Genomic DNA, 24075 nt, shown 5'->3' with positions numbered 1-24075 from the left:
TTTCAATAATGATGGATGTCTAGACATCAGCTGCGCTTCAACACTACATCAAGCATTTGCGCCATAATTTGCAATGTTCACTGTAGCCCCCACCCCCCACACACACAAATTAATGCATGCCACACATTTGAATGGTGAATTACTGTAGTTGTACCATTAAAGGGAATGCAGAGTTTTCTGACTGCCATGAAAAAAGCTTCCTCTAAACAAGGCTTACAATCGACAGGTTGTGCATGGACAAAATGCTCCATGAAAAAGCAAAACACTCTTGAGAATAATACATTAGAAAAAGATAGTGAGGAGAGGGCGGGCCAGAGGCTGGAGAGGGTTGTCCAGGAGGTGCAGAAGGGCCAATCAGAGGGAACTGGAGGAGGAGCTACAGCTTTGCACTGCCAGCAGCCCAAATATGGATTCTAAACTATAGTATCCTGCAGAGGGAGCTTGAGTCTGCGCAGCTCAGAAAAGGAACTGCAGGGCCTGCAGCAGGAAGTGGACGACGACACCACAGAGGTCATCCACCTGACCCCGCTGTACCACAAGACCAGGTGGGAGATCGACACCGAGCCCCACATCCTTGGAGGAGGGCGTTACGCAGCAGAGCTGGCCACGCCCATCTACATGGACACGTCAGTGCACCGCATAATCTGCGGAGTCAGCGACGACCCCTGGGCTTGGTTAGCACAGAGTGGTAGTCTGGAGAGAGAGAGGAGGAGGAGAGATGGAGAAAGGGAGGGAGAGAGGAGGGAGAGAGGAGAGGAGGGAGAAGAGATGAGGGAGAAGAGAGGGTGGATCTACTGTCCTGTAACTGTCTTGTCTGTCATATTTTCATTTTTGTATGAAATCCTAATGTTCTTCATGTAAAACTACCTGTGTAGTTTTCATAACAAAATAAAAACCTACCCCATCTGGATAGCAGACACACATTCTGTGTGTGTGATACTGTATGTGTCAATTCAAAGTGACCCCCCTCCCGAGTCCCTACAGTGTCGACTCAATGGAGACTTCCATGGTCTCCACAGTGCCAGTGTCCCCCTCAGCAGTGCTCTGGTGTCCATCACATGACTGCTCCACCTCTGTTTCCAAGTCTGCTAAGTGCACTGTAATGCAGTCTTCCCCTGAGATAGAAGTGGCCTCTTCCACAACCTCGTCCTCGGAGGCCGGCCCCGGAGCCAAGATGGTCTGCGAGACCGCGGCCTCCAGCACGGACTCGGTCGGGACGGCGCAGACCTGAGCCAGCATCTCCCCAGCGGACGAGGCGGAGATGGGGTGGGCGATGGAGACGGGGATGGAGAAGGGGATGGCGCCGGCGGAGCTCTCCAGAGAGAGAACGCTGTTCCCCGTGCTGTCCGTGGTGACGACGGGCTGGATCTGGGTCCCCGGCGGGATATCCGTCTGGATGACCGTGATACCGCCCAGGCCCGGGTGGCTGACCAGGGCGATGGTGCCCGTGCCGGCCCAGTCGGCGGACAGGCTGACGGGCACAGCCGGGATCATCATCGGCCCCTCCTGGACCCTGGTTCCGTCTCCGGCCACGCCCTGCTGCTGCTCCCCGAGCCTGGCCTTCTGGACCTTCACCTTAGGGGTGACTTTGGGCTTCTTATCCTCCACGTTTCCCTTTAGAACCACCAGGTAGTTCTTCCAGGGAGCGTCCATATCGTGAGTCTGTGGACGACAAGACCAACACATCTGACGTTAATCATGACATCTGACACAACACTGAGAATGAAGTGTTTAGTGTGGGGCTGGATTCATGTTAGTCCAGCAGCACACTTGATACCGTGGTCGCCCAGCAGGTAGGTACAGATGTTTATCATTTGATTTTTCGCACCCGGAGCGGCTGCGAAAAGTTACACGAGCGTCTCATGACCGTCTTTTTATTAAATATTTATCGTCGAGCGAGGAACCTCAAGAGGCCAGCAGAACATGGTTACATTTCGCCCAGTCGTTCACGCGGGTTTCTCAGTGCGGTGCACCAAGACTGAAGCCTAGTCTAATTGCTAGCATGTGTGAACCATACTGTATACATGGCAATAAGCAGATCTTGAGTCTTGAGTAGTGTGGGAATTGTAGTAAGCCCCAAACTGGACTACAACTATGTGTAGACTGCAGAAAATGTCTCCGCTCGTGAGTAAAAATTAAATCAAAGGGTAGGTAGATAAGACTTCCCCAACGTCAACAGGAGTGTGGAGCCGTGAACTGTCTGAGGACTCTCACCATGGTGTGCCTGCGAACGGTGGACTTGTCGGTGAAGGTGCGGTTGCAGAGGCCACACATGTAGGGCTTCTCCCCCGTGTGGATGCGCTGGTGCCTCTGCAGGGCGTTGAGCTGGGTGAAGTTCTTCTCGCAGAAGCCGCAGCTGTAGGGACGCTCGCCTGAAACGGGCACGGTGCCAAACACAGCCACGCCAAGTCAGACGTAAAAAAGCAAGCGTGCGCACACACATATCCATGCATCCAGATGTCAAGATGGTCACAAAGCCACAGCTACTTCAGTGCTATGCTAAGGCCCTGCCCACATGGACACTGGTGTTTTTGAAACCCAGGCGTTTTTTGTACGCGTTTTGGCCTTCCATCCACACGCAAACGGCATTCTAGGTCACTAAAACGGGACAGGGTGAACATTCAGTTCCACTTTCAGTGTTGTTGTGTGGACAAGAAAAACTGAGTTTTGGGCTTGTTTTTACATTTCTGTTACCTCCTGTTTACATAAAATGCCGTAATGAGAACCCTGTAGACTCAACCACATAACTGCCGTTCTCGGCTACCAAAATGCTACCCTAAAAATCAAAGTTGGAGTGGAGCAGAAGTCCGAAAGTGAATGTGACAGCGAGAAGCCTATTTGATGTGCGTGTTACAGCCTCGTTACCATGGCGCCATCGAACAGAATGAGCCAGAGACAGCCTAGGCAGCGTGTTTTAGTGTTTTCATGTGGACAGAGATTTTTTTTAAGAATGAAGGAGGAAAAACCCCGGTTTCAAAAACACCCATGTACATATGGACAAGGCCAGACAGCTGGGAGTGTGTAGTGATGATATCAATCACATGAAAACCAATGTGCTTTCAAGACCCTGTATTGTTCCGTATAGTGATAACTCTTCTGGTACTGTTATGAATCGCTGTGAGAATGTGTTTTACTGTGCGCTTACCTGTGTGTATTTTCATATGCTGGTGGAGGGAGTTTCTTTGAGCAAAGCCCCGACCGCAGAGTTCACACTTGTACGGCCTGGAGCCGGTGTGAATGTTGGCGTGATGCCTCAGATACTCCTTAGACGCGAAGCTCTTCCCACAGCTCTCACACATGAAGGGTTTTTCTCCTAGCACACAGAAACACAACCCATGTACTGTATTTGGTCAGCTAGGCCGTATTTGGTCAGCTATGTTTGTACCAGTAACATGTTGACTTCTAAAGGCTCTTTTGATATGAGCCTCTGAAGCAGAATCTGACCTGTGTGTGACCTCTTGTGGTAGCACAGCATGTGCTTCTGGTTGAACCTGGCATCACACTGGTCACAGGCAAATGGCTTCTCTCCAGTGTGGATCCTAACAAGGTCAAAATAACATCAGAGAAGACAACGTCAACCATACCAATAAAGCATTAAGCATTATGTTGAAGACCTGCTGTAGATGCAAATGGTCTACGCCAACGGCACTTCATTACATTGTTTTCTGATGTGTGTGTGTGTGTGTAGTGACTGTACCTGCGATGGGTCTTGAGGGCGGAGCTCTGGGAGAACTTGGACTGACAGTCGGGGCACTCGAAGGGCTTGTCACCCGTGTGCGTCCTCTCGTGCAGCGTGAGGGCCGTCCTGGAGCTCAGAGACTTGCTGCAGACGGGACAGACGTGACGCATGGCGCCAGCACCACCCTCATGAACCTGGCAGTAGAGCAGAGTAGAGTAGAACAGATGAGTAATGGGATAATTACAGGCCCTCCCGAGTACAAAACTATAAAATATGAGCCAAGTAAATACGAGTCATTTCTTCGTCACCTGCCGCTGGTGGCGGATAACGTCCTTCTTGCGTTTGAAGGTCTTGGCGCAGACGTCGCAGGTGAAGAGCCGTTCGTCGTTGTGCACGTGCCTCTCGTGGATCTTCAGGTTGCCGCGGTTAGCGAAGGTCTGCTGGCAGGTCTCACAGCGATAGATCACGTCCGCCTGAACACCATGACTAACACTGTCGGGGAGAATAACACCAGGTGTCAGTTAGGGCTGGGTTTAAAAAAATGATTCATCAATTCTGAATCGATTCTGAATCAAATGACTCTGAATTGATTCATGAATCCCAGAATCGATCTTTTATTAAATGAATGAATGAATAAATTAAGGAAAGAATAGTTCATTCATTCATTCAATGATTCATTCATTCATTCATGGAAATCAGTATTGATACCCAGCCCTAGTATTGATGTGTTGCGTAACTTGGCAGTCATGTAATTAAGGTTACAGCTAAAAATAACAGGTTTTAGTAACACTAACCGAATTTATATTGAATCGAATCGAATCAAGATAATCGATTCTGAACCTTGTGAATCGGAATCGAATCGATTCTTGAAATTCGAATCGATACCCAGCCCTAGTGTCAGTTGATGGTAGTCACCGTTAGATTCCGTCAACCGATCCATCAGAATCCAGCCACCCACCTGATGTGTTTGACGTAGCTCTTCTCGTAGAGGAACGTTCGCTGGCACTGGTCACACTTGTACTGGGTGTCGCCTCGCTTGGACGCCCTCCTTCTCCTCTTCCCCCCTGCCCCAGCCTCTTCCTGCTCGTCCATACTTAGATATAAGGGGTCATCAGCGTCATCCTCAGGCTCTTCCTCCTGGCTGTCGGCTTCGGGTAGTTCCTCCTCCTCCTCCTCCTCCTCCTGCTCCTGCTGCGCCTCCTCCTCCTCTCTCTCCGTCAGAGCCTCTTCATCCTGGGTGGAGCCAGGACCATCAGGGTCCATGTTCTCCACTGGACCTGTGGTCATCTCCTTTAGTCTCCGCTTCTTGGGAAGGCCAACGAAGACCTTGCGGCCAGCCAGCCTATTGCTTAGCCTTCTGTTATGAAGCTCAGGTTTGAGGTCCTTTTCTCCGTCGGTTACGACCTTGATGTTTACCCTTTTAGGCCTTACCTCCCCACTCTTGGGAGACAAAGGCCTCTTCATCCAAGCTTGTCTTCGCAGTTTCTTAACACTGGTTTTCTGTGACAACTTCACGCCATCTAAATCTACCTCTGTATCCTGAGACGATGCTTCCATTAAAAGCTCGCTTGTTGAGCTCCCTGCATTCAAAATCACACAGCAAGCCTCTGTAAGCATCTTGCAGTCCAGTAGTTTTGACATCTCATGAACGTCACCGATCTTGTTTTGTGGAATCTCCACTTTACCCGTGTACACATACTCTAAAAACGTGGCAAAATCAGTGGTATGTATATTGGCGAGGAATAATTTTTTGGGTGCATCTCGGGCGAGTAGAATACCACTGAAGTAGCCACTGGAAGCAGCTAGCACCACTTGGTGGACCTCAAACTCTTCCAGCTCTCCTTGAAAGTCCACCTGTACCGTGACGTCACACAGGTGTCCCTCCAGCCTCAGCCGGTGCATCGCCTCCAGCAGGTCCTCTGGGTGGCTGTCAGCCAGGAGCTGGACCATCTGGACGCTCATGATTCCCCAATACTGTCTGGAATACCCTACAATATGACAGGGGGATGACACGGTATGTAACAGGTTGGCAAATGTCCCATTTCCAATGTCATACAACTTCCGCACACTTCCAACGTCTGAATTGCAAGTCCCCTTACTAGTTACAGTGCAATTTAATTGAACATATCGTGATTGCGAATGATAATCATGCTGGCTACTGTTAACGTTAGGGGTGCAGCAAAACATGTTATGTTCCATGTTAGTAGCCACTTGCCAACTAGATATATGCACAAGTTTGCAAGCCAGCTAGCGTTAACCAACTAGTTATCCAACCGAGGCTACTCATTCTCATCTCAGAAAGTAGTAAACTGTTAGCTACAAGGTGATTTACAATGTAACGTTACGCTGACGAGCTAGGCATGGCTAACGTTAGCCTAGCTCACTCGCTCGAGAGGGTGGCAATTTCATATGATCATATAAAATATTACTACTGGGCTGACTACCAAAAACAGCTAAACGTGGTGACTGCTTTCTCTTCTGATGTTTCAAAGTTGGTATCATCAGCGCAGATGAGGAGTGCGCGTCTCCACTTTCCTTACCGTAAGCTCGGTAATTGCAGCCCTCTATAAATGAAGCTTTGCTGGCGGCTAGCAGCTACGTTGAAAGTATTTCCTGTAAAATGTGCACCACGGATACGTCATCGTGGTCACATTGGATATCCGGGTCGTCTAAAGCTGATCTGGGTTCAGTTCTAATCCCAGGGACGGAAAAGACAAGTCTACTGTGAACCGTTTGTATCATGCTCTGGACCAGTTTTGAGAGACATTCGGATAGTGTAGCTTGGTATGTCAAACTGGTGGCTCTGTAGTCTCTCTATATTATACACAGCTAACAGAGAACACATAAAGTGTCCTCATAGGCTTAATTTCTTATAAGAAATGCGTAGTGTTACTTCTCATTTCCTCCTCGAGAATTTCAGAAACCCTAACTGCATTTCTAATTAATGTCCACACGGTGGCGCCACGAACACATTTCTGATCGAGCGGATTCAGTTTGAACGGTTGGATGTAGACTGATCTGCGGAGTGAAATCGAATGTGAGCTCGCGAGATCAGGCTGGCGACGCCAGGCTACAGGCCAGTTAGTTTCAGACCAGTTTTCATGAATGGTGAAAATGCTGTGGATTACCATATTCAAGCACATATAAATTGTGTTTGGTTATCGTATTGCCCCTTAAATTAAAGTAGATTAATTTAGATACACATGTACCTTATATTTGCATAAGACATTTCTTCTGGCAAGTTTTGGGCTAGAGACGGAGGCCGAGTGTAGGCTATTCCTCTTTTCAGGGAATGACCGGGAGTGGTTGATTTGTATTATAGTTTTATGAATGTACACGGTCATTCCAAGGCTGTATGTTAAGCTACTTGATGATTCACAGGGGTGCTGTGCAGCTGCCAATGTTTTTTTTATTTTTTATTATTGACAGAGGAAATCCATATACCTTACATCTGCCCTAATGAGTTCTGCAAGCTCTCATGCTCTTCCGGTGAGTCATACTGCTCTCCTGTGGACCAGCGGCTGTGGTTTTCAGCTCAGGGTTGGAACATAGCCACCACGTCTGCCTGTCTGCTGCTGCTGCTGCTAGTCTGCAGACATACAGTACAGTACACACACGCATGCACATCATGCAACCTACACTCTTTGACCTAGAACAGAGATAACTTTATAGTGTTTCATAATGTATCATGTAATTGTAGCTAGGTGGTACATTTCATGTAGGCCCGTTTATTCAGACTGAAGTTAAATAAGTTACGCTAAAATATAATTGATTTCTGTTTAGCTGTGTACAAGGGAAATGTATTTATCGTTTGTCATTTTAAAAATAATTAATTTGTGGAAACAATTGTAATGTGGATGCATAAAGAATGGAGATTCTACCTAACCACATCTCATAAAAGGGTAACTCACAGTTGTTACAATCTGGCGCCACTAGAGGGCGAGATGAGTTTTTTTCTTGCGCTCAGTGGAGTTTTTGCGTTGAGTAGGAGAGATGTAGCAAACATGTGCGCAAAGTATATCAACTTCCTTCGGTAAATATGCCATAAAGATAACATCATATTCAAATATAATTTTGTAAGAGTCAATAGTTGTATATAATATTGTAGTTTGACTGGATTGTATGTTTAAAGTCGCACTGAAATGAAAAAAGCATTCTGTCCCATTTTGGTTCACATAATTGGTCATAGTGTTCACCTACTCAATGTTGTATGCCAAAAAATGTACAAAATTCTACTTTTGTTGTAATCGTATATCAAAGTATATAATTTCTTACTTCCTGGAAAATGGTAGGTCACGTGCAATGACACAACAGGTACCTTAGATTTTAGGCCAATAATCTCACGACATCCACCCGTCAATCAACGCTATCCTTCTATCGAATCTGTCTAAAGTTCTTAAAACCCGCCCACTTGTCAATGTTCCAATCAAATTCCTCTAAACATTATGTCCCACCCTCATAGCTTGTTTGCGTAGGAAATACGTCAAACTACTGAAGTTAGATGATCTCAAACGTCCGTTTCAGTGCGACTTTAAAGCCTCTGGAAACTTGGCTTGAAATAGTAAAAATGCATATATGATATCAAATGTTAGTGTCTCTTTAAGCATCCACAAAAATCTGAGTTAAAATAAACGTTCAGAACCCTTCGAAAAAAGTGTTCAGAAACGGCTCATTTTGCTCTCTAGACCATTTCTCAGGAATGTGTGGGCGCGTCAGATCAGGATTTGATTGACATTTTGATCCGCCAATGACAAACAATCTTATCAAAACTAGCAACGCACGCACAGCAGCGTGCTTTTTTTTTACCAACTAACTTCTGCCATAACCACGCCCCCGCGAGTTTTCATTGGACAACCCTAACCCTAACCCTAAACCTAACCCTAAGCCAATGAAAACTCGCGGGGGCGTGGTTATGGCAGAAGTTGGTTGGTAAAAAAAATCACGCTGCACAGCAACTAAAAGTCCAGCCGTATGTTTGAGCCGTCAGATACTCAATTCTCAGAGGATGCAGAAATACAGTAGAAGCCCTGCCATCTCCAAATAATTCATTTTAATCGATCACTGAATGGTGAGATCCAAAATGCTTTTCTATCCATTAGTAGAATTAGTTAGCCACAGCTAGTTCTAACCATACTAGCTAGCGCTAACATTATTAGGCTGCTAATTAGCCACAAAGCACTGAGTTGGCAAGCTAACAATGTTAGATTTCTTTAGAAAAAGGTGAGGTTAACAATAAACGTGGAACATTTACTTAAACTTTATCATTAGCAAGTAATTCACATGATCGATCTCTAGGCTCTGGGCATCGGCTGAAGTGGAGGGAGAGAGGGTACTGCTCCAGCTACAAGACATAGCCGTTGTGCAAAACCCATGGCTTTCTGGCAGAATTTAATGAATGAGCCCAGCATTTGAAGGTATGTTTCCGGACTGCTCCACCACGGCTCACCAAAAACGCGGTCCACTGTTTCTCTAAATCCAACACAGTTGGAAAACTAACCGATGAGCACCCAGGGACAGCACAAACAATCATGATGGTGCACAGGGTGGGGAGATAGAGGATAGATAAAAATAGATACCGGTAGATGGATAAATAAAAATAGACAAAGATACTAGGCTGGATCAAATATGTTAGCTAACTGCAAATTTGCTGTCGAGGAGGCAGATTTAGCGGGGAGGTAGGACTTACTAACTAACTACTTACTATTTTTTAATGATTGGATCTCGGATATAATGACGTCACATTAAACGAATTAAACAACGCCCATTTCAAACCCACTGTCAGGAATGTTACAAAAACTTAAATGAGAATATTTTGAATTTTGATAGAAAGTAATTGCTAATACTTTTACATGTTGTTTATTATGTACATATTACACTAAATAACATAGTTAGAAGACTTTTGTGGATTTGAGTTTCCAGAGGCTTTAAGGTAGATAAATGGTGGCGATTGGCGAATGTCTTGGAAGGTGCGAGCTGCATGGAAGTTCAAACGCCGTTAGCAAGGTAGCCTCAGCATACAGCCCTATGCATTTAGTTTGTAAATTGGACAAATGTTTATTTTCACAGTTGCTAGTACAGTAAGTAGCCTTGAGAACCAATGGTGACCCATAGGGCAGGAGCCTGTCTCCTGATTCCTTAGTGTGAGGCAGCTTGATGTACACCCCCTGGACATGACACTAGTTTGTCACTGGGACTTACCTCCAATCCAACCCACACAGGGAATGCTGCTGCAGCATTCAGCGATTGGTGGCAGCACTGTGACGTATCGCACAGAGTGCGCGCTATTTCCGGTAGAGCGTAGAAGAAGAAGCAGAAAACCCAGAAACTAAGGAACAGTGAGTGAAAAATAGGCTATAACAGTGGTTATTTCACCTATAAACGAACCGACAAGGCCCCGACATGACAAAAGACATCTACAGGAATGCATGGTGAGCGTCAGATTTGAAATTCGCTGTTTGGAATAGTCCAGTCACCCTTTTCTATATCCTTAAATACGTGACCCCAGATTAGAGGAGCGACAGCGTATCTCTGGGGTCACATCGGGGCTAGTAGACAGTGGTTTTGCAGATATTTGGCCATGTTGAAAAGATACTAACGTAATGTGTTTTGGCATGATTAGATGGGCGGGACTCGGGAGGCTGTGTGACGCGTGCTGCTTTCCGGTAGCCTACTTATCAAATCTACATTTTGAAGATCGATTAAGCATTTTTTCCTCCAAAGTCGACGACTAGTCGAAGTTTGAGTATTTTCTTTGACAGCCCTAGTACAGTAGGTAGTCAGTGCAGAACTCACAAGTGGATCTCCTTTCTAAACAAGTGACTAAGAGAATAATCTAGTGCTAAAACCAAAGTGCAAGAGTAGCAAAATATAAATACATTAGGTGCTTAAGAGGGAGGATCCTGGTAGTATTTCTTGAAGAGGTGAGTTTTAAGCGTGAAGCGAAAGATGGGCCACGACTCTGCTGTCCTGACACCAGTGGGCAGCTCATTCCACCACTGCGGGGCCCAGACAGAGAAGAGCCGTGGTCGTGTTGATCAACTACAGGGGCCTCGGAGTGACGGCAGCCAATCTCCCTGCGGTAGCAGAGCATAGTGGTCGGGAGGGGGTGTAGGGCTTGACCATGGCCTGGAGGTAAGAGGGAGCTGTTCCTTTCATTGCCCTGTAGGCTACCAGTTTTAAACTGGATGCGAGCTGCTACAGGGAGCCAGTGTAGGGAACGGAGAAGGGAAGTTGTATGGGAGATCTTGGGGTTGTTGAACACCAGGCGAGATGCAGCTTTCTGGACAAGCTCTAGAAAGTGCTTAGGCCTACTCACTAAATGTAGGCCTACTCACTCAAGTTTGAGTAGAACAGAAAAAAAAAAAAAAAAATGTCTTCTACCTGTAATTCCACAGGCTACATAATGTTGCCTACAACTAATGATCATGACTGCATGTTAATAATTATACTGTAACTTGTCAGATACTTTAATCAAAGGTACAATGATTGTTTGAGAGAGATTCAGGCATGCATTGTTCCTGTATTTAGAAATTATGTTTCACTTTCAAACACGGGATCACACATCTGTCTTTGTACTATTTATTTCTATAGTTTAGATGTTAGATAGTCAAGGGGAGTTGGGGAAAACAACATTAAGATAGGCTTCATAAATGGCCTAGGCTAACGAGCTTGGACTGTTCTTCTAAGGCCACCATAAACTGCAGCGGGACCATGTGATGTGGTTGGTTAACGGGGTCCTGAATGAAGCGCGTGAGGTATCAGGGTTCTGCTTGCTTTGGTATAAAGTCACAGGGTGCAGAGTCAGAAGTTGAGATGATAAGAGATAACGGCTCCATGCCCGCAGGTCTCCATGCTTTATAAATGACCATAGTGTGGAGCGATGACAGAAAAACTTGTGACCAGAGATATGGCGTAGCTTCAAGCAGACTACAAATCAAAGTTGTCTATTGATAGACCTGGGGTCATGGATGTACAGTATCACCTTGTTAGTCAGGAAAATGTGATGTCCTTGGGTTCATAGAAGGTGATGAGCTCAGCACAGGAAATGACCCGCCAACATTCGACCATGTTTGCTCTTCCACAGCAGGGTGAGACTCCTTCACACTGCGAAAATATCAAATGGCGCTGATGGAAACCGGTAGATAAACAACTTCTCCAAACATTCACTGTGTTCGAGGAGAAAACAACCCTAGACCTTGGAAATACATAATTTCTCTTGAGGTTTGAGAGAACATTCTCAAAAAACACTGCAGAATTCAGCGGCTTGAGGGGAATTCTGTCTCGGTCTGTTCACTGGAGTCATGCAAACACTTTGATTAGGATGTGGTGAGTGTGTCCTCAGGGCACCTCGCGATCAGACGCAGCTCCCTGCTACAATGAGTCATAATCCAAGCAGATCAGCTTAACCAGTGACGGTAAAAAAACGAAGGAATATTGCATGTCCGTCTACTCGCGGCGCAAAAGAGCCACAGCATTCCCTCTCCCATGGAATCGCATGGACGGTGCCAGACCAATCACTGCTCTAGTCCAACTCAGCATTCTGTGGCGACTCTCGCCTCCATCCCATTGAGAAGTGAACTCGGTAAGAGAAACATGTTTTATGAAATGACATATTCATGGACTCTGAATACCCCCACAGTCTCTCTTTACAAATAGTTTTTCCGTCTAGTGCTTCAAGGGCAAAGCATGGCCACTTCTAAAAGTTACAGTCTGTCTGGCTGTATGTTTTCCTATCCCTGGGTGGTTTTGTTGATGCTGTGGAGATATGGGTTGGTTCAGCTTTCACTTGTTTTGTCAATGAATATAAATATATTCTTTACCCATAATTATGTAGACATTCAGATTGATCCACTGAACCAGCTCAGTGGCCTTGTGGTTAGAGTGTCCGCCCTGAGACTGGGAGGTCGTGAGTTCGATCCCCGGCCGAGTCATACCAAAGACTATTCAAAAATGGTACCCGATGCCTCCCTGCTTGGCACTCAGCATCAAGGGTTGGATTGGGGGTGAATCCCTGCGACATACTAGCGTCATGTCCAGGTGGTGTACTTGTAGCTACATCAAGCTGCCTCACTCTAAGGGAACAGGAGATAGGCTCCTGCCCTATGGGCCAATAGACTCGAGAACCAGTTCTCAAGGCTACTTACTCTGATCAGTGAAGGGGCCGGAGTTCACCAAACCACAAGTCTTATCAGTCCATACAAAACCCTAATGACTCACCAGTGGAACTATAGACTTGCTGCTCTAAAAAGAGCCATTTCTCATTGCCTGGTTATGAGTAATGGTTTGCTTTATGTGTTATATAACTGTGTTAAATCTAGATTCCATTCATTGCCTGGAGTGAATCATGTCAAACATGCCCTCTTTTTGGAAAATAATAATGTACAGAAAGCCTCTAGCACAATAACTGTCATTTCTCTCTATAAATAGGCCCCATCACTCTGAAAATGTTTTCTTTTCTTTAGAATGGGTCGGAAATAACTTTCATTTCATTGATGAAAAGATAAACAGCATTCAGAGGTGAAATTACTTTCAGACGGGCCTCTGAGTCACCCTCCCTGTTCCCAGCGGTCTACCACCTTCCCTTCATGTGTCCTTGTGCTGCCTTTATCCTGTAACTCTATACAACACTTAGCACATCGGGACGCACACACGCGCCAGCTCAAGGACAATCACCCACGCCTGCGATGCTCACAAATAGACTATTTGTCCATGCATGCCAATCACCTTAACCAACCATCCTCCCTTCCTGTGTGTGTGTGGGAGAGCGGGGACATTGTGTGGTTTGTTCTGATAGTGTGGTGCTGATCAAAATAGACAATCCCCCGTGCTGTTCTGTGTGTAGGTGCGTTTGTCAGCTACTAAAAGATAGACTCCCAAGAAGTGTCTGAAATATAAAGCGATCAATGATTAATGATTTGCTTAAAACAAATGCCCTGCCTGATCAGAGACAATGCAGGACAGCAGGTGGGTGGCACCTTCTCCAGACTTCCCAGCGTGCAACACTCCCCGAAGGGGCGGGACGCGACCGTCAGCGCATTCCAGGAGAGGCCGGACCCCCGAAAAACCAATCTGTCCTTTCCTTCCCTCCCTCTCCTCCCTCGCTTCCTTCCTCTCCAGACCTCACGTCCTCTCCTTCCCTTCCGCAGATTGCATCACCCGCCGGTCTGCTGGCTTCCTCCCCTCGGCCCCGTGATTGCACGCACACACACACAAATTATGGGCATGAGGCTCCTACATACTAGTTTTGTGGCAGCAGCAGGAATTTTACGCCTGGTTAGAGAAGAGTTGGAAGCCGTCCAACTTTCCTCCTTTCTTCTCTCTCTCTCTCTCTCTCTCTCTCTCTCTCTCTCCTATCCACCAGTCCCCCCAGGCCCCCTCTTTCTCTTCTCCCTCCCTATCCCTCGCTCGCCCAAGAGGTCAGAAATATCCTGTGGTTTAGGTTTGATCCCTCTGTATGTGCCTGCAAATGAAAGACACACACATACAGGGAACACACGCTGTGTTCGGGGTAGCAGGGGCATCAGCCCGGTGACTACAGATGTGATGTAGACACAAAAACTACATTCCCTCCGTCTGGGGCTCACAGGGTGATCTGACTAAGCCAGCCGACGAAGGGAAAAGAGGCAGAGATAGAGAGAAAATGTTCTCATAACTGCATGGCTTAGAATTACCTTTAGGCATAGAACTATAGGAGCAGCTTATCCTCTGGTCCTGACCCTAACTGAGCAGAAGAAGAAACATTCAACTGATCCATGTCTCGGGGCAGCGTCCGTGCGGAGCGTTCTCACAGGAGGGGCGGCGCGGGGTCTCGCACCGGGGACCAGGAGCCAGGTTAACCCCGCGCGCCTCACCAGCCGTACTCCGGCTTGCGTAACGTGGCAGCTGTCCAGCCCTTGTGTAACCGCGCTGGTCTGAACAGTACTTCCTCGGTCGTCGTTCCTTCCCCTTTGCGGTTTATTGAGAGGAGAGAAAAAAAAGCCCAATAAAACAAACCGCAATTGTCTTTTGGAAGCTCTAGACTGGGCGGCTCGGTTTCTTGATTATTGACACAATTGCTCCGATAGATTGGGTTTCAAATACACAACTGGTTCCCCAAATATACACCCCAGTAGGGGCTCAGAGTCGACTCTCTTTATAACCTCACCTCCGCTCTGCCCTCGGCCAGCTGCCTCCGAGGATATGAACACGGGCGCTTTCAAACAGTGGCGGACATTCCGCCATGCCAACCCACTTAACGGTCCACTTGCCCTGCGCTCGCCGGGGCTTTTCCTACCTGCCCTGCTGCGCTGGGTCAGTGAGGCGGGAGGCAAGAGGAGAGCAGGGAGAAGTGGACAACAGTGTGGAATGAGACCCAGCCCAGGTGTCTCTCCCTGGGTGAGCACAGGAAGCCTGTATTTACGGTGCCAGGTTATGCAAGCCTGAGGGGAGATCCAAAGTGCTGACCCCTCAGTACATTCCACTGCGCTGCGCCGATCGCAGCCAAGTCCCGATAAACTAGAGAAACAGTGCTTTGTTTAACTAGCGGCCATTTCCTTTTTGTCCCGCGAAGCCTGGTCTCCACCTGATTTCCCTCTGAATGTCCAAAAATGGAGAAAGAGAGAGAGAGACCGAAAGAGAGCAAGAATGGGTTGAGGGAAGGTGGAGTTCAAGCCGGCTAGAGTGGGAACCATGATTGACTCATCTACTGAACAACAGTGTGTGTGTGTGTGTGTGTGTGTGTGTGTGTGTGTGTGTGTGTGTGTGTGTGTGTGTGTGTGTGTGAGCGCATGTGTGTGTGTGTGTGTGTGAGCGCATGTGTGTGCATGCGTGTGTGTGTGTGTACCCTCACATGCATAGGTAGACAATGACGGTCTGTTGCAAGAGAGGAGAGTCACGAGATAGAAGGCTGCCTCTTCGATTATAGGCTATCCAGGAAGAAAGGGATTTACAAGATGTAGAGGCCACTGACTCCATTCTGTCCAGAACACAGGCATGCCAGTGAAGGATTACAAGCGGTGAACCGTGAACTTTCAATAGACAAAGTGTTGTCACTTTTTCCACAACAGGCCTCTCGTGTGCTCTCATCCAATCAGCATAGACCTCTCATCAGCGTCCGTCGCTGTGCTCCCACGTCCACACATGATCCTGATTGGACGTCTCTCTTGGCCGTATCTGTTGAGTTGAGGAGGAGGGGGAGGGGGTTGCCAGAGAGGAGAATAATGATTCATTGTGTGTCTGCATAATTGAATGATCCAACATTCATCCTGTGGTGAGTTTATCCCCCCACTAGTAAACCTGGGGCCTTGGATTCAACCTGGGAGGATTACAGGCCGGGTCCGAGCCAAGCTAGCAGCTCCTAGAACGCCGGAGATGGTCTGTCATGGCCTAAATGAGAGCAGCTCTCACACCTCATCATCATACCGTTCTCGTTGCGCTGAAGCCTGCGCTACCTTCTGGATCATGTAAACACATTGGAATCCCAGCGATGATGGTTAAGAGGGCTTTTTTTTTTTTATCTACGCTCTCCCAGTCATGTGATTCTGTCCGTGCCCTTGGTAGAGTCCTCCAACAGCCCCTCTGACTGAGAGCAAGTCATTCACTGTTTAGCTTTGTGCTAGCGTGACGGCTGATTCAGACGTGTGTGTGTGTGTGTGGGGGGGGGGGGGGGGGTGCAGTACCATGGTCATAGATGGGGTCACTTCAGGAGCGTTGCTGCACTGTAGATCAGTAAGTTAGATGGTAATATTTTCCACATTAGCTTGTAAAGCCCCACATCAGCACACGCCGAAGCAATCAACTCCTCAAAGCCTATAGGTATGTACCCAGGTCCAGCCCAGACCCAGCACTGTGGGTGGGTGGGTGTGTGTGTGTGTGTGTGTGTGTGTGCGTGCGTGCGTGTGTGACGGAGATGAAACAAACTGTTTTCTTTCATTAAGAGAAAAACCTCATGTTCCCAACAGCCCTAGCTAGAGCAAGTTGCCATGGTAACTGCCCTGTTTTGTCACAGAGCTTTTCAGCGCGTCTGTCTGTCTGTCAGTCTGTCTGTAGTTTCTCTGTCTGTCTGTCTGTCGGTCTGTCTGTAGTTTCTCTGTCCGTCTGTCGGTCTGTCTGTAGTTTGTCTGTCCATCTGTCTGTCAGTCTGTAGTTTCTATGTCTGTCCGTCTATCTTATCAGTCTGTATCAGTCTGTGTAGATGTCTTTTTCTCTCTCTTGTAAATCATGTGTGTCCGTCTGTCTATCTCTAGTACATCGCATCACGTCATCAACAAATCCCATCACAAATGGTTTTGGCACATTCAGTGCTATGAGGCACACAAAAAAACACACACTCACACTTAGACACACATACACTTAAGCTGTAGGGTGGATTTACACCATTCTTGAGAGGAGACACACACCTCCTTATCAAACACTTCTTTACCCATGACAACAGCCCCGGGCAGATCCAGACTCAGAGAATTATGGCTGCTTAGAACAGCCTGTGTGTGTATGCGTGTGTGTGCATGCGTGCGCGAGTGTGTGTGGTGCACGTCTGCCTGCGCGAGTGGCATGGTGTGTGCAGCCTACCAGGGCAGTGCGAACGCAGCTGTCTGTCCACTGTTGAGGTCAGTGTGATTTCCTCTTGTCAGATGTCGGCAGGATTATCTGCTTTAATCGCTCTCTCCTGCCTCCTACTTTACAGATCAAGGAGCCTTGCTTCCTGCTAACTCCTCCCCACTTCCTGCTTATCTGGGACACCAGATGTCCGTCCCTGCGGCCGCCACCGGACGGCCGACTCAGGGTGCCGTGGCGACTAGATGGGCGTCGAGGTGGGCCGTGGCGTTGATCCTCTGGCGTTTTTTGAAGTGCGTCCGGACCGTACTGCTGTGATCCCCCCCCCCCCCCGTTGGCTTGGAAGGCAGACCCCCAGGGGGTTCTCCGGTCTGGGACCACCGCGGTGGGGCCCCCCAGGTCTAGTCTGCGTATGTTGGAGATATCCGGGTTTAAGGGGTCGAGGGTTCACACACACGGATGGGACACGCACGCACACACACACACATACACACCAGGGTGTGATGGCCCACCCTTGCCTCGCCCTCCTAACGAGCCATGGCCCCAAAGATGCTTCATCAAAGATTCTCATCTGGACCCTCTCATCTCCATGCCTGGGAGACACACACACACACACACACACACACACAGACCAGATTTTAAATCTTTATTTAGGTTCACACACTCACATTCATAGTCATATTCTGGTCACCCATCCCTTCCACCAGTGTTATCTGTCTTTACCATCTGTATCCATAGTTTTCCAGACCCAGGGGCACACGGACCTCACACACACATACACACACACACTCATTCGCGTGAACTCACACACCACACTTGCACCTACGTGTCTTCTCAAAACATGGAGCAGAAGAAGGCAGGAGGGAACAGAACATATTTCAGATGTTCAGGTCTCTCCCACTGAGGAGACAGACTAACCGGTTCTCTGTCTCCGTCGGTACGACGAACGGCCCCCGTACCCCGACAGCGCGCTGCTTCTCTCTCTGCCCCCGTCCTCAGACAAGGTGAGCGAATCCCTGATGTGTGGAACAGGCTGATTAAATCTTTGATTAGAGCTTAATTGCGGCTCCCATGACAGGCAATGCATGGTCGGTGAAAGGCAACCATTTTGCTGTGCTGCTCCGATCAGACAGTGCAGGAGGGGAGGGGAGAGGAGAGGATGGGGAGGAGAGGAGAGGAGGGGGAGGAGGGAAGAGGAGAGGAGTGGAGGGGAGAGGAGAGGAGGGAGAGAGAGAGGAGAGAGAGGAAAGGGGTAGGAGAGGGATGAGGGGAGAGGAGAGAAGGGTGGAGGAGCAGAGATGAGGGGAACATCGGGACATGGAGGACAGGATTCCTCAGAACCGCCTCTGCGGCCGCTCCCTGACAAACCTGCCAGTGACTCATCTCTCACAGCACGTGACCGTTCGGCTAGAACACGCACACACACACACACAGTCACACGGACACACACACACACAGTCACACGGACACACACACACACACATATATTCGACTGCAGACTGTGGGCTTTCCCCACTGCCAGTGCGTCACACAGACTGCCTGACTCGCATACAGGGTAGCCCTGTGTGAGTGTGTGTGTGTGTGTGTGTGTGTGTGTGTGTGTGTGTGTGTGTGTGTGTGTGTGTGTGTGCTTCAATGCATGATTTGCCACTTTAGAAATGCAATCCCTATACTTATCTGCATTCATAATTTCATGTGTGTGTGTGTGTGTGTGTGTGCACGTGTGTGTGTGTGTGTATATGTAAAGCCTATGAAGGCTCATAGAGTACTACCTTTTGAATGGGATGAGTCATCTCTGAGGAGACCCCAAGGGAGGCTGCTGATTTACCCTGCTATAAAAAATGTGTGCGTGTGCATGCGTGTGCGTTTCTGGGGGGGGGGGGGGGGGGGTGTAACGCTGGTGGGAACTGTTGACTGCTCTAATCTGCTGCTTCGGACTAGATCTGAGATGTCTTTACCTTCTCTGCTTACCGTGTCCAGCGTGATTGGACATGGACAAACGTGACCAAAGACCGACTCTTTATCTCCAGACAGATATCTCTCCACTTCTATTTACATGACTTCAGATGGACGGTGAAAAGGTTGCAATTTAAGACATCGAAGAGCATAATTGACATTCCAAGTGCCTCCAATTCTGTTTCACTTCATCTACAAGCAAAAGCGTTTTTGTTTCGTAGGGGCCTGTTCTACCAGATTCACAGAGCATACCAGAAGAGATCCCCTGTGTGCTCCTCCCGCCAGGAGACGGCACGCTGACGTCTTGACTAGCGCAGAGCGTAGACAGGTCCAGTGTTAGTTAATCAACCCTTAGAGGACACAGTGGTGAGGCACTAAGGCGAGAATAGCGTCCATCTCCTACCATTAGAGTGATTGATCAGTAAAGCAGCCCACTGTGTAGATAATGTTGTTACCTGGGATAGAGCACATACCAAGCTCGTTAATCATAGCTGTGATTAGTGTGTGTGTGTGTGTGTGTGTGTGTGCGTGCGTGCGTACGTGTGTGTGTGTGTGTGTGTGTGCACCTGTGTGTGTGTGTGTGTGCACGTGCGTGTGTGCGTGAGCATGTGAGTGTGCATGTGTGTGTGTGTGGGTGAGCATGTGAGTGTGTGTGTAGGTGTGTGTGTGTGTGGGTGAGCATGTGTGTAATTTCTTTTGATCTTTAAGCCCAAGATAGGTGAAAGCAGGCAGCAAATGCACCACAACATTTCATTTTGCAGCCTAATTTTCTCACTGCAGGCGAGGGGGCCGGTAACCAAGAGACTGCGAGAGGAGACCCACGTGGGTCTGGGGCATTTATTCAGAATACGCTTCCCTCCTGAATTCTTTTGGGAGCAACATTAAACAGACTAGACTGAGCACATTCTGAGCACACACACACACACACACAGATCTGATATCCCCTGGGTTACCTTCAGCCACACAAATTGGCCACAGTCTCAGTGCTGCCAAATTAGTCACACACTGCATCTGTTTGGGAATCTACCCCCCCCCCCTCTCTATCTGTTTAAACCAAATGTCCTTTTTCTCCTCCTCCTCCTCCCCCCTCCTCCTTCTCCCCTCTGCTCTCTATCTGTTTAAACCAAATGTCCTTTTTCTCCTCCTCCTCCCCTCTCCTCTCTATCTGTTTAAACCAAATGTCCTTTTTCTCCTCCTCCTCCCCTCTCCTCTCTATCTTTTTAAACCAAATGTCCTTTTTCTCCTCCTCCTCCTCCCTTCTCCTTCCTCCCATTTCTTCTCTTCTCCTCTCCTTTCCTCTCATCTCCTCTCCTCCTTTCTGTTTCTATCTCTCTGCTCTTCTCTCCCATACCCCCCCCCCTCTCTCTCTCTCTCTCTCCCTCCCTCCCTGCAGATGCAGATGAATGAATGTAGTGGAAGGTTTGGAGTTACCATTTAGTCTATTCCCACTCACTCATTAGAGGTCTCTAAGTACAGTTCCACTTTTAAATAACGCCTGTTCTGACCTCAACGCCCGACTTCAGCTGTTGGCTGCTGCAGCCTGCGTGAATGTGGTGGTCTGCTTCAGCGGCCGTGAGAGAGTGTTTCCATAGGCAAACAATGATGTGACTGATTGTGTGGAGGTTGCAGCAAGGATAAACTATGGGCGTACAGCGGGTCTCAGTCATTGCACACACACACACACACACACACACACACATAAGCACACACACACACTCAAGCACACACTCAAGCACACACACACTTAAGCACACACACACACACACACACACTCTGCCGTTTCTCAAAATTAACTCGGCAGAGCCAGGGTCCTCATTTCGCGACTTGCAGCCAGCGTTGGCATGGAAACCCAAGGAGAGCGGGGAACACTGGCTGGTCGACCGGCAAATGGGTCACAGGGAGAACTACACACACACAAACAACACACACACGCACACACACACAAACTACACGCGCACACACACACACACACACACACAAACAACACACGCACACACACACAAACTACACGCACGCACACACACACACACACACACACACACTAACGAAATACATATACATTCACAAACTCAGAAAAAGTGATACACTCCACTTGTAGCATATGGGTGCAGTCACAGTGTTAGAAGCATAAAGCACTGCACTCCGTATGAATTTCAGGGCTCTTCGGGGATTACCAGCACTATACTGTAGCATTGTAACATTTAGCCTACTCATTCATTGTTATATTAACTCATTCCATATGTACTGCATGTTTTCGATGAATGTGGAAATGTTGAGTCTTTCCAAATGCCTTGAAAGCTACCATCCTCAAGAACCAGCCGCCCCCAAAGCCTCCACTCTCACCCCTGTAAAGTGTTTATTCAAGTTCCCTTTTACAGCTTGGATGGCTTCCCTTTGAAGACATCCGTAATTGATATCTGAGATGCTGCCGGACCGGAACCACGGGAAAGATGGAAAATCCGTTCGGGGAACGGAAAGGAAAGGAGGCGCCTGGAGGAACATTTGTTACAGTTACATGTGTCTCTTTGTGAAGGGCCTTCCGCTGGATGGAGCCAACCCAGAACTTTCACGCCTGTTCCAGCAGAGCCCGATGAGTCATCAAGAGTTATATGCGCACATACACACACACGCACAAAGACGCCCAGACACACACACACACACAAATGTACCCACATACAAACCCATACATGAGAAACACACAGACACACCACACATACGCAACCACACACACACACACACACACAGTGACCCTTTCCCGGAACAGTCTTGAGAAGCAGGCAAAGGGTCAGACCAACCCAAATATATATCTCAAATTACAAAATGATGTTGTGTGATGTTAGGCCCGGCCAGACAGCACTTTATACAACTTATTGTCCATCAAATGTTTACCTTCCCTCTGAGATAACCGCCAGGAACGCCTCGATAAACCATCGTCCGGCTGCATCACTCCCCCCTGTCCTTGACTCCTGGTGCCTAGCGTTTATGAGCTAGGAACAAGGGAAAGATTTAGAGTTGGAGGAGTTATGTGTGCCTTGGTAGGGTGCCACGTCTCAGTGACCTTGTAAAAGTACCCGCAGGGCGGCGTGATGCAATATAAGCTCATGTTTACAGCAGACACACACGTATCGTTCACAAAGAGCCTTCACTCCAGATACGACCGGGCTGTACCCATCCCCCCACCCCCCACCCCCCCTCTAGCAGCAATTATCACTGTTCGAAACAGAGACGCCAAGGTATCTACAGCCCGTGAGGGAGGGGTAGACGCATGAATATTGTACATGCTGGTGCACAAACACACACACACACAAACATATACACACACCCGTACACACACAAACACACACACTACAGATGGATATTTCAGTGTATGACTCGTTGGCTCTCCTGCTTGGTTCAGGGCTGGCATCTAGTTACATCATCTTTTAGAGAACGGAAGCTCAGATTACAGGAAACGCAAACAGTTGCCTCTGGGGCCTTGAGTGTGTGTGTGTGTGTGTGTCTGTGTGTGTGTGTGTGTGCGTGCACGTTTGTGTGTGCATGCGCGCGCGTGTGTATGCGTATGCTCTCCCTGTATGCTCGCCTTACATAACCAATCAGAGCGTTCCACACGTTCTCTGTCTGCATGCTGCTGCTTGGGATCGGTTGACATCGTTCACCAGCAAGTCTGACTCGGGCAGCACCTCGTCCTATGTTCATGAACATGCTTTCTTTCTTTCTATGCTTTCTTTCTTGCTTTCTTCTTAGCAATGTATATTTGAATATTCTTTGAATATTCCTTGGTTTAAGTCCGCAGAGCCGATCTCAGGAAAGCCCTTTGGGAGGACGGTACTCCCCAGCGAGCGCGGTTCAGACTGGAGGAGCATCTGTGACGGCACCGCTCCAAAGAGACAGGCGCTTCCTGCCTCGGCTGACGGGCTGAAAGAGTCCGAGAGAAAGAATATAGAATATTCCCCAGTTTCACAGAGCATCTCGGCCCCCCCCCACACACACACACATCCCAACTCTGTAACGGCTTTCGTGCTGTATAATTAACGAGACCAAATGGACTCGCAGATGTTCCTAAAGTCAATTAAACATCAATAACCCCAGCTGAGGCTGTTTACCGCCCAGGGCCGACCGCGTAGGACGGATTTCACAGTCTGTTTGATGCCGCCTCTCAACTGTCTCCGCGTGCTTGCTGGAGCTATAGGTCTATGGCCGAGGCTTAGGTAGGCTACTATGGAAGCTACTGCCGTTCACCTGGACCCTCCCTCCCCAGGACTGGACAGTTTGACGTGTCAGTCACCCCACCCCCCCCACCCCACCCCGTCTCCTCCCCACACACTCCTCCCCGCAGAGAAAAGATAGGTAAACAAGTAAGAAGAAGTGAATCCGAGGAGGAGTCCACTACCCCGGGCTAAACTAGGAGCCACGCTGGGCGCCTTTCAAGAGGCATGGTGGAAGGCCGAAGGGGAGGAAATGGACAAAAAGTCCATTGAAGTCCCGCCGCCGCCGCCACTGCGCGCCCCGACTGATTAAATTCACCTCGGCTCAGCTGCCTCTCCGGAGCCCTTTCCTCCTCGCTCTCTGTAATGCAATGCAGCATGGTGACAATAATGTGGCCTACATGCAAAACCTGCCGGCCGTATGCAAAGCACAGTCCACACACCTCAGCTCCCGGGCCCCGCTGATAAGATGGCGGTGATGATGATGATGATGAAGGACTGATGGGGACGGGGGACAGGGCTCATTTAAATTTCTGTTATGTTCTCCTAAATCATCCGTGGATCAGATAGTTACCTACGCCTCCACTACCGACAACCCTGCATAGATGATGATAAACACTATAGTCTTTGTCTCTAGTACCTAGAACAATCACAGAAGTGATTAGGTGCTGTGATTGATGTGGTTCTCTTTCTTCTTTCTTTCTT

The 24075-nt window shown here is 48.3% G+C and overlaps 1 protein-coding gene across 1 annotated transcript; it reads right to left on the bottom strand.

Moving 5' to 3' along the window:
• Positions 1 to 978: 978 nt before the first annotated feature.
• gzf1 (GDNF-inducible zinc finger protein 1) lies at positions 979 to 5641 on the bottom strand (the record flags this gene model as incomplete). Its single annotated transcript, XM_084440104.1, has 8 exons — positions 979 to 1662; positions 2215 to 2372; positions 3146 to 3313; positions 3445 to 3539; positions 3698 to 3873; positions 3988 to 4171; positions 4638 to 4772; positions 5508 to 5641. 8 exons carry the CDS (start codon positions 5639 to 5641, stop codon positions 979 to 981), a joined length of 1734 nt encoding a protein of 577 aa, XP_084296230.1.
• Between the last annotated feature and the right edge of the window lie 18434 nt (positions 5642 to 24075).

Source organism: Borostomias antarcticus (assembly GCF_949987555.1).
Source record: "Borostomias antarcticus genome assembly, chromosome: 6".
NCBI classification, from domain to species: domain Eukaryota; kingdom Metazoa; phylum Chordata; class Actinopteri; order Stomiiformes; family Stomiidae; genus Borostomias; species Borostomias antarcticus.
Note: the sequence above shows the minus strand (reverse complement) of the source record. Positions and strands in the feature narration are given on the sequence as shown.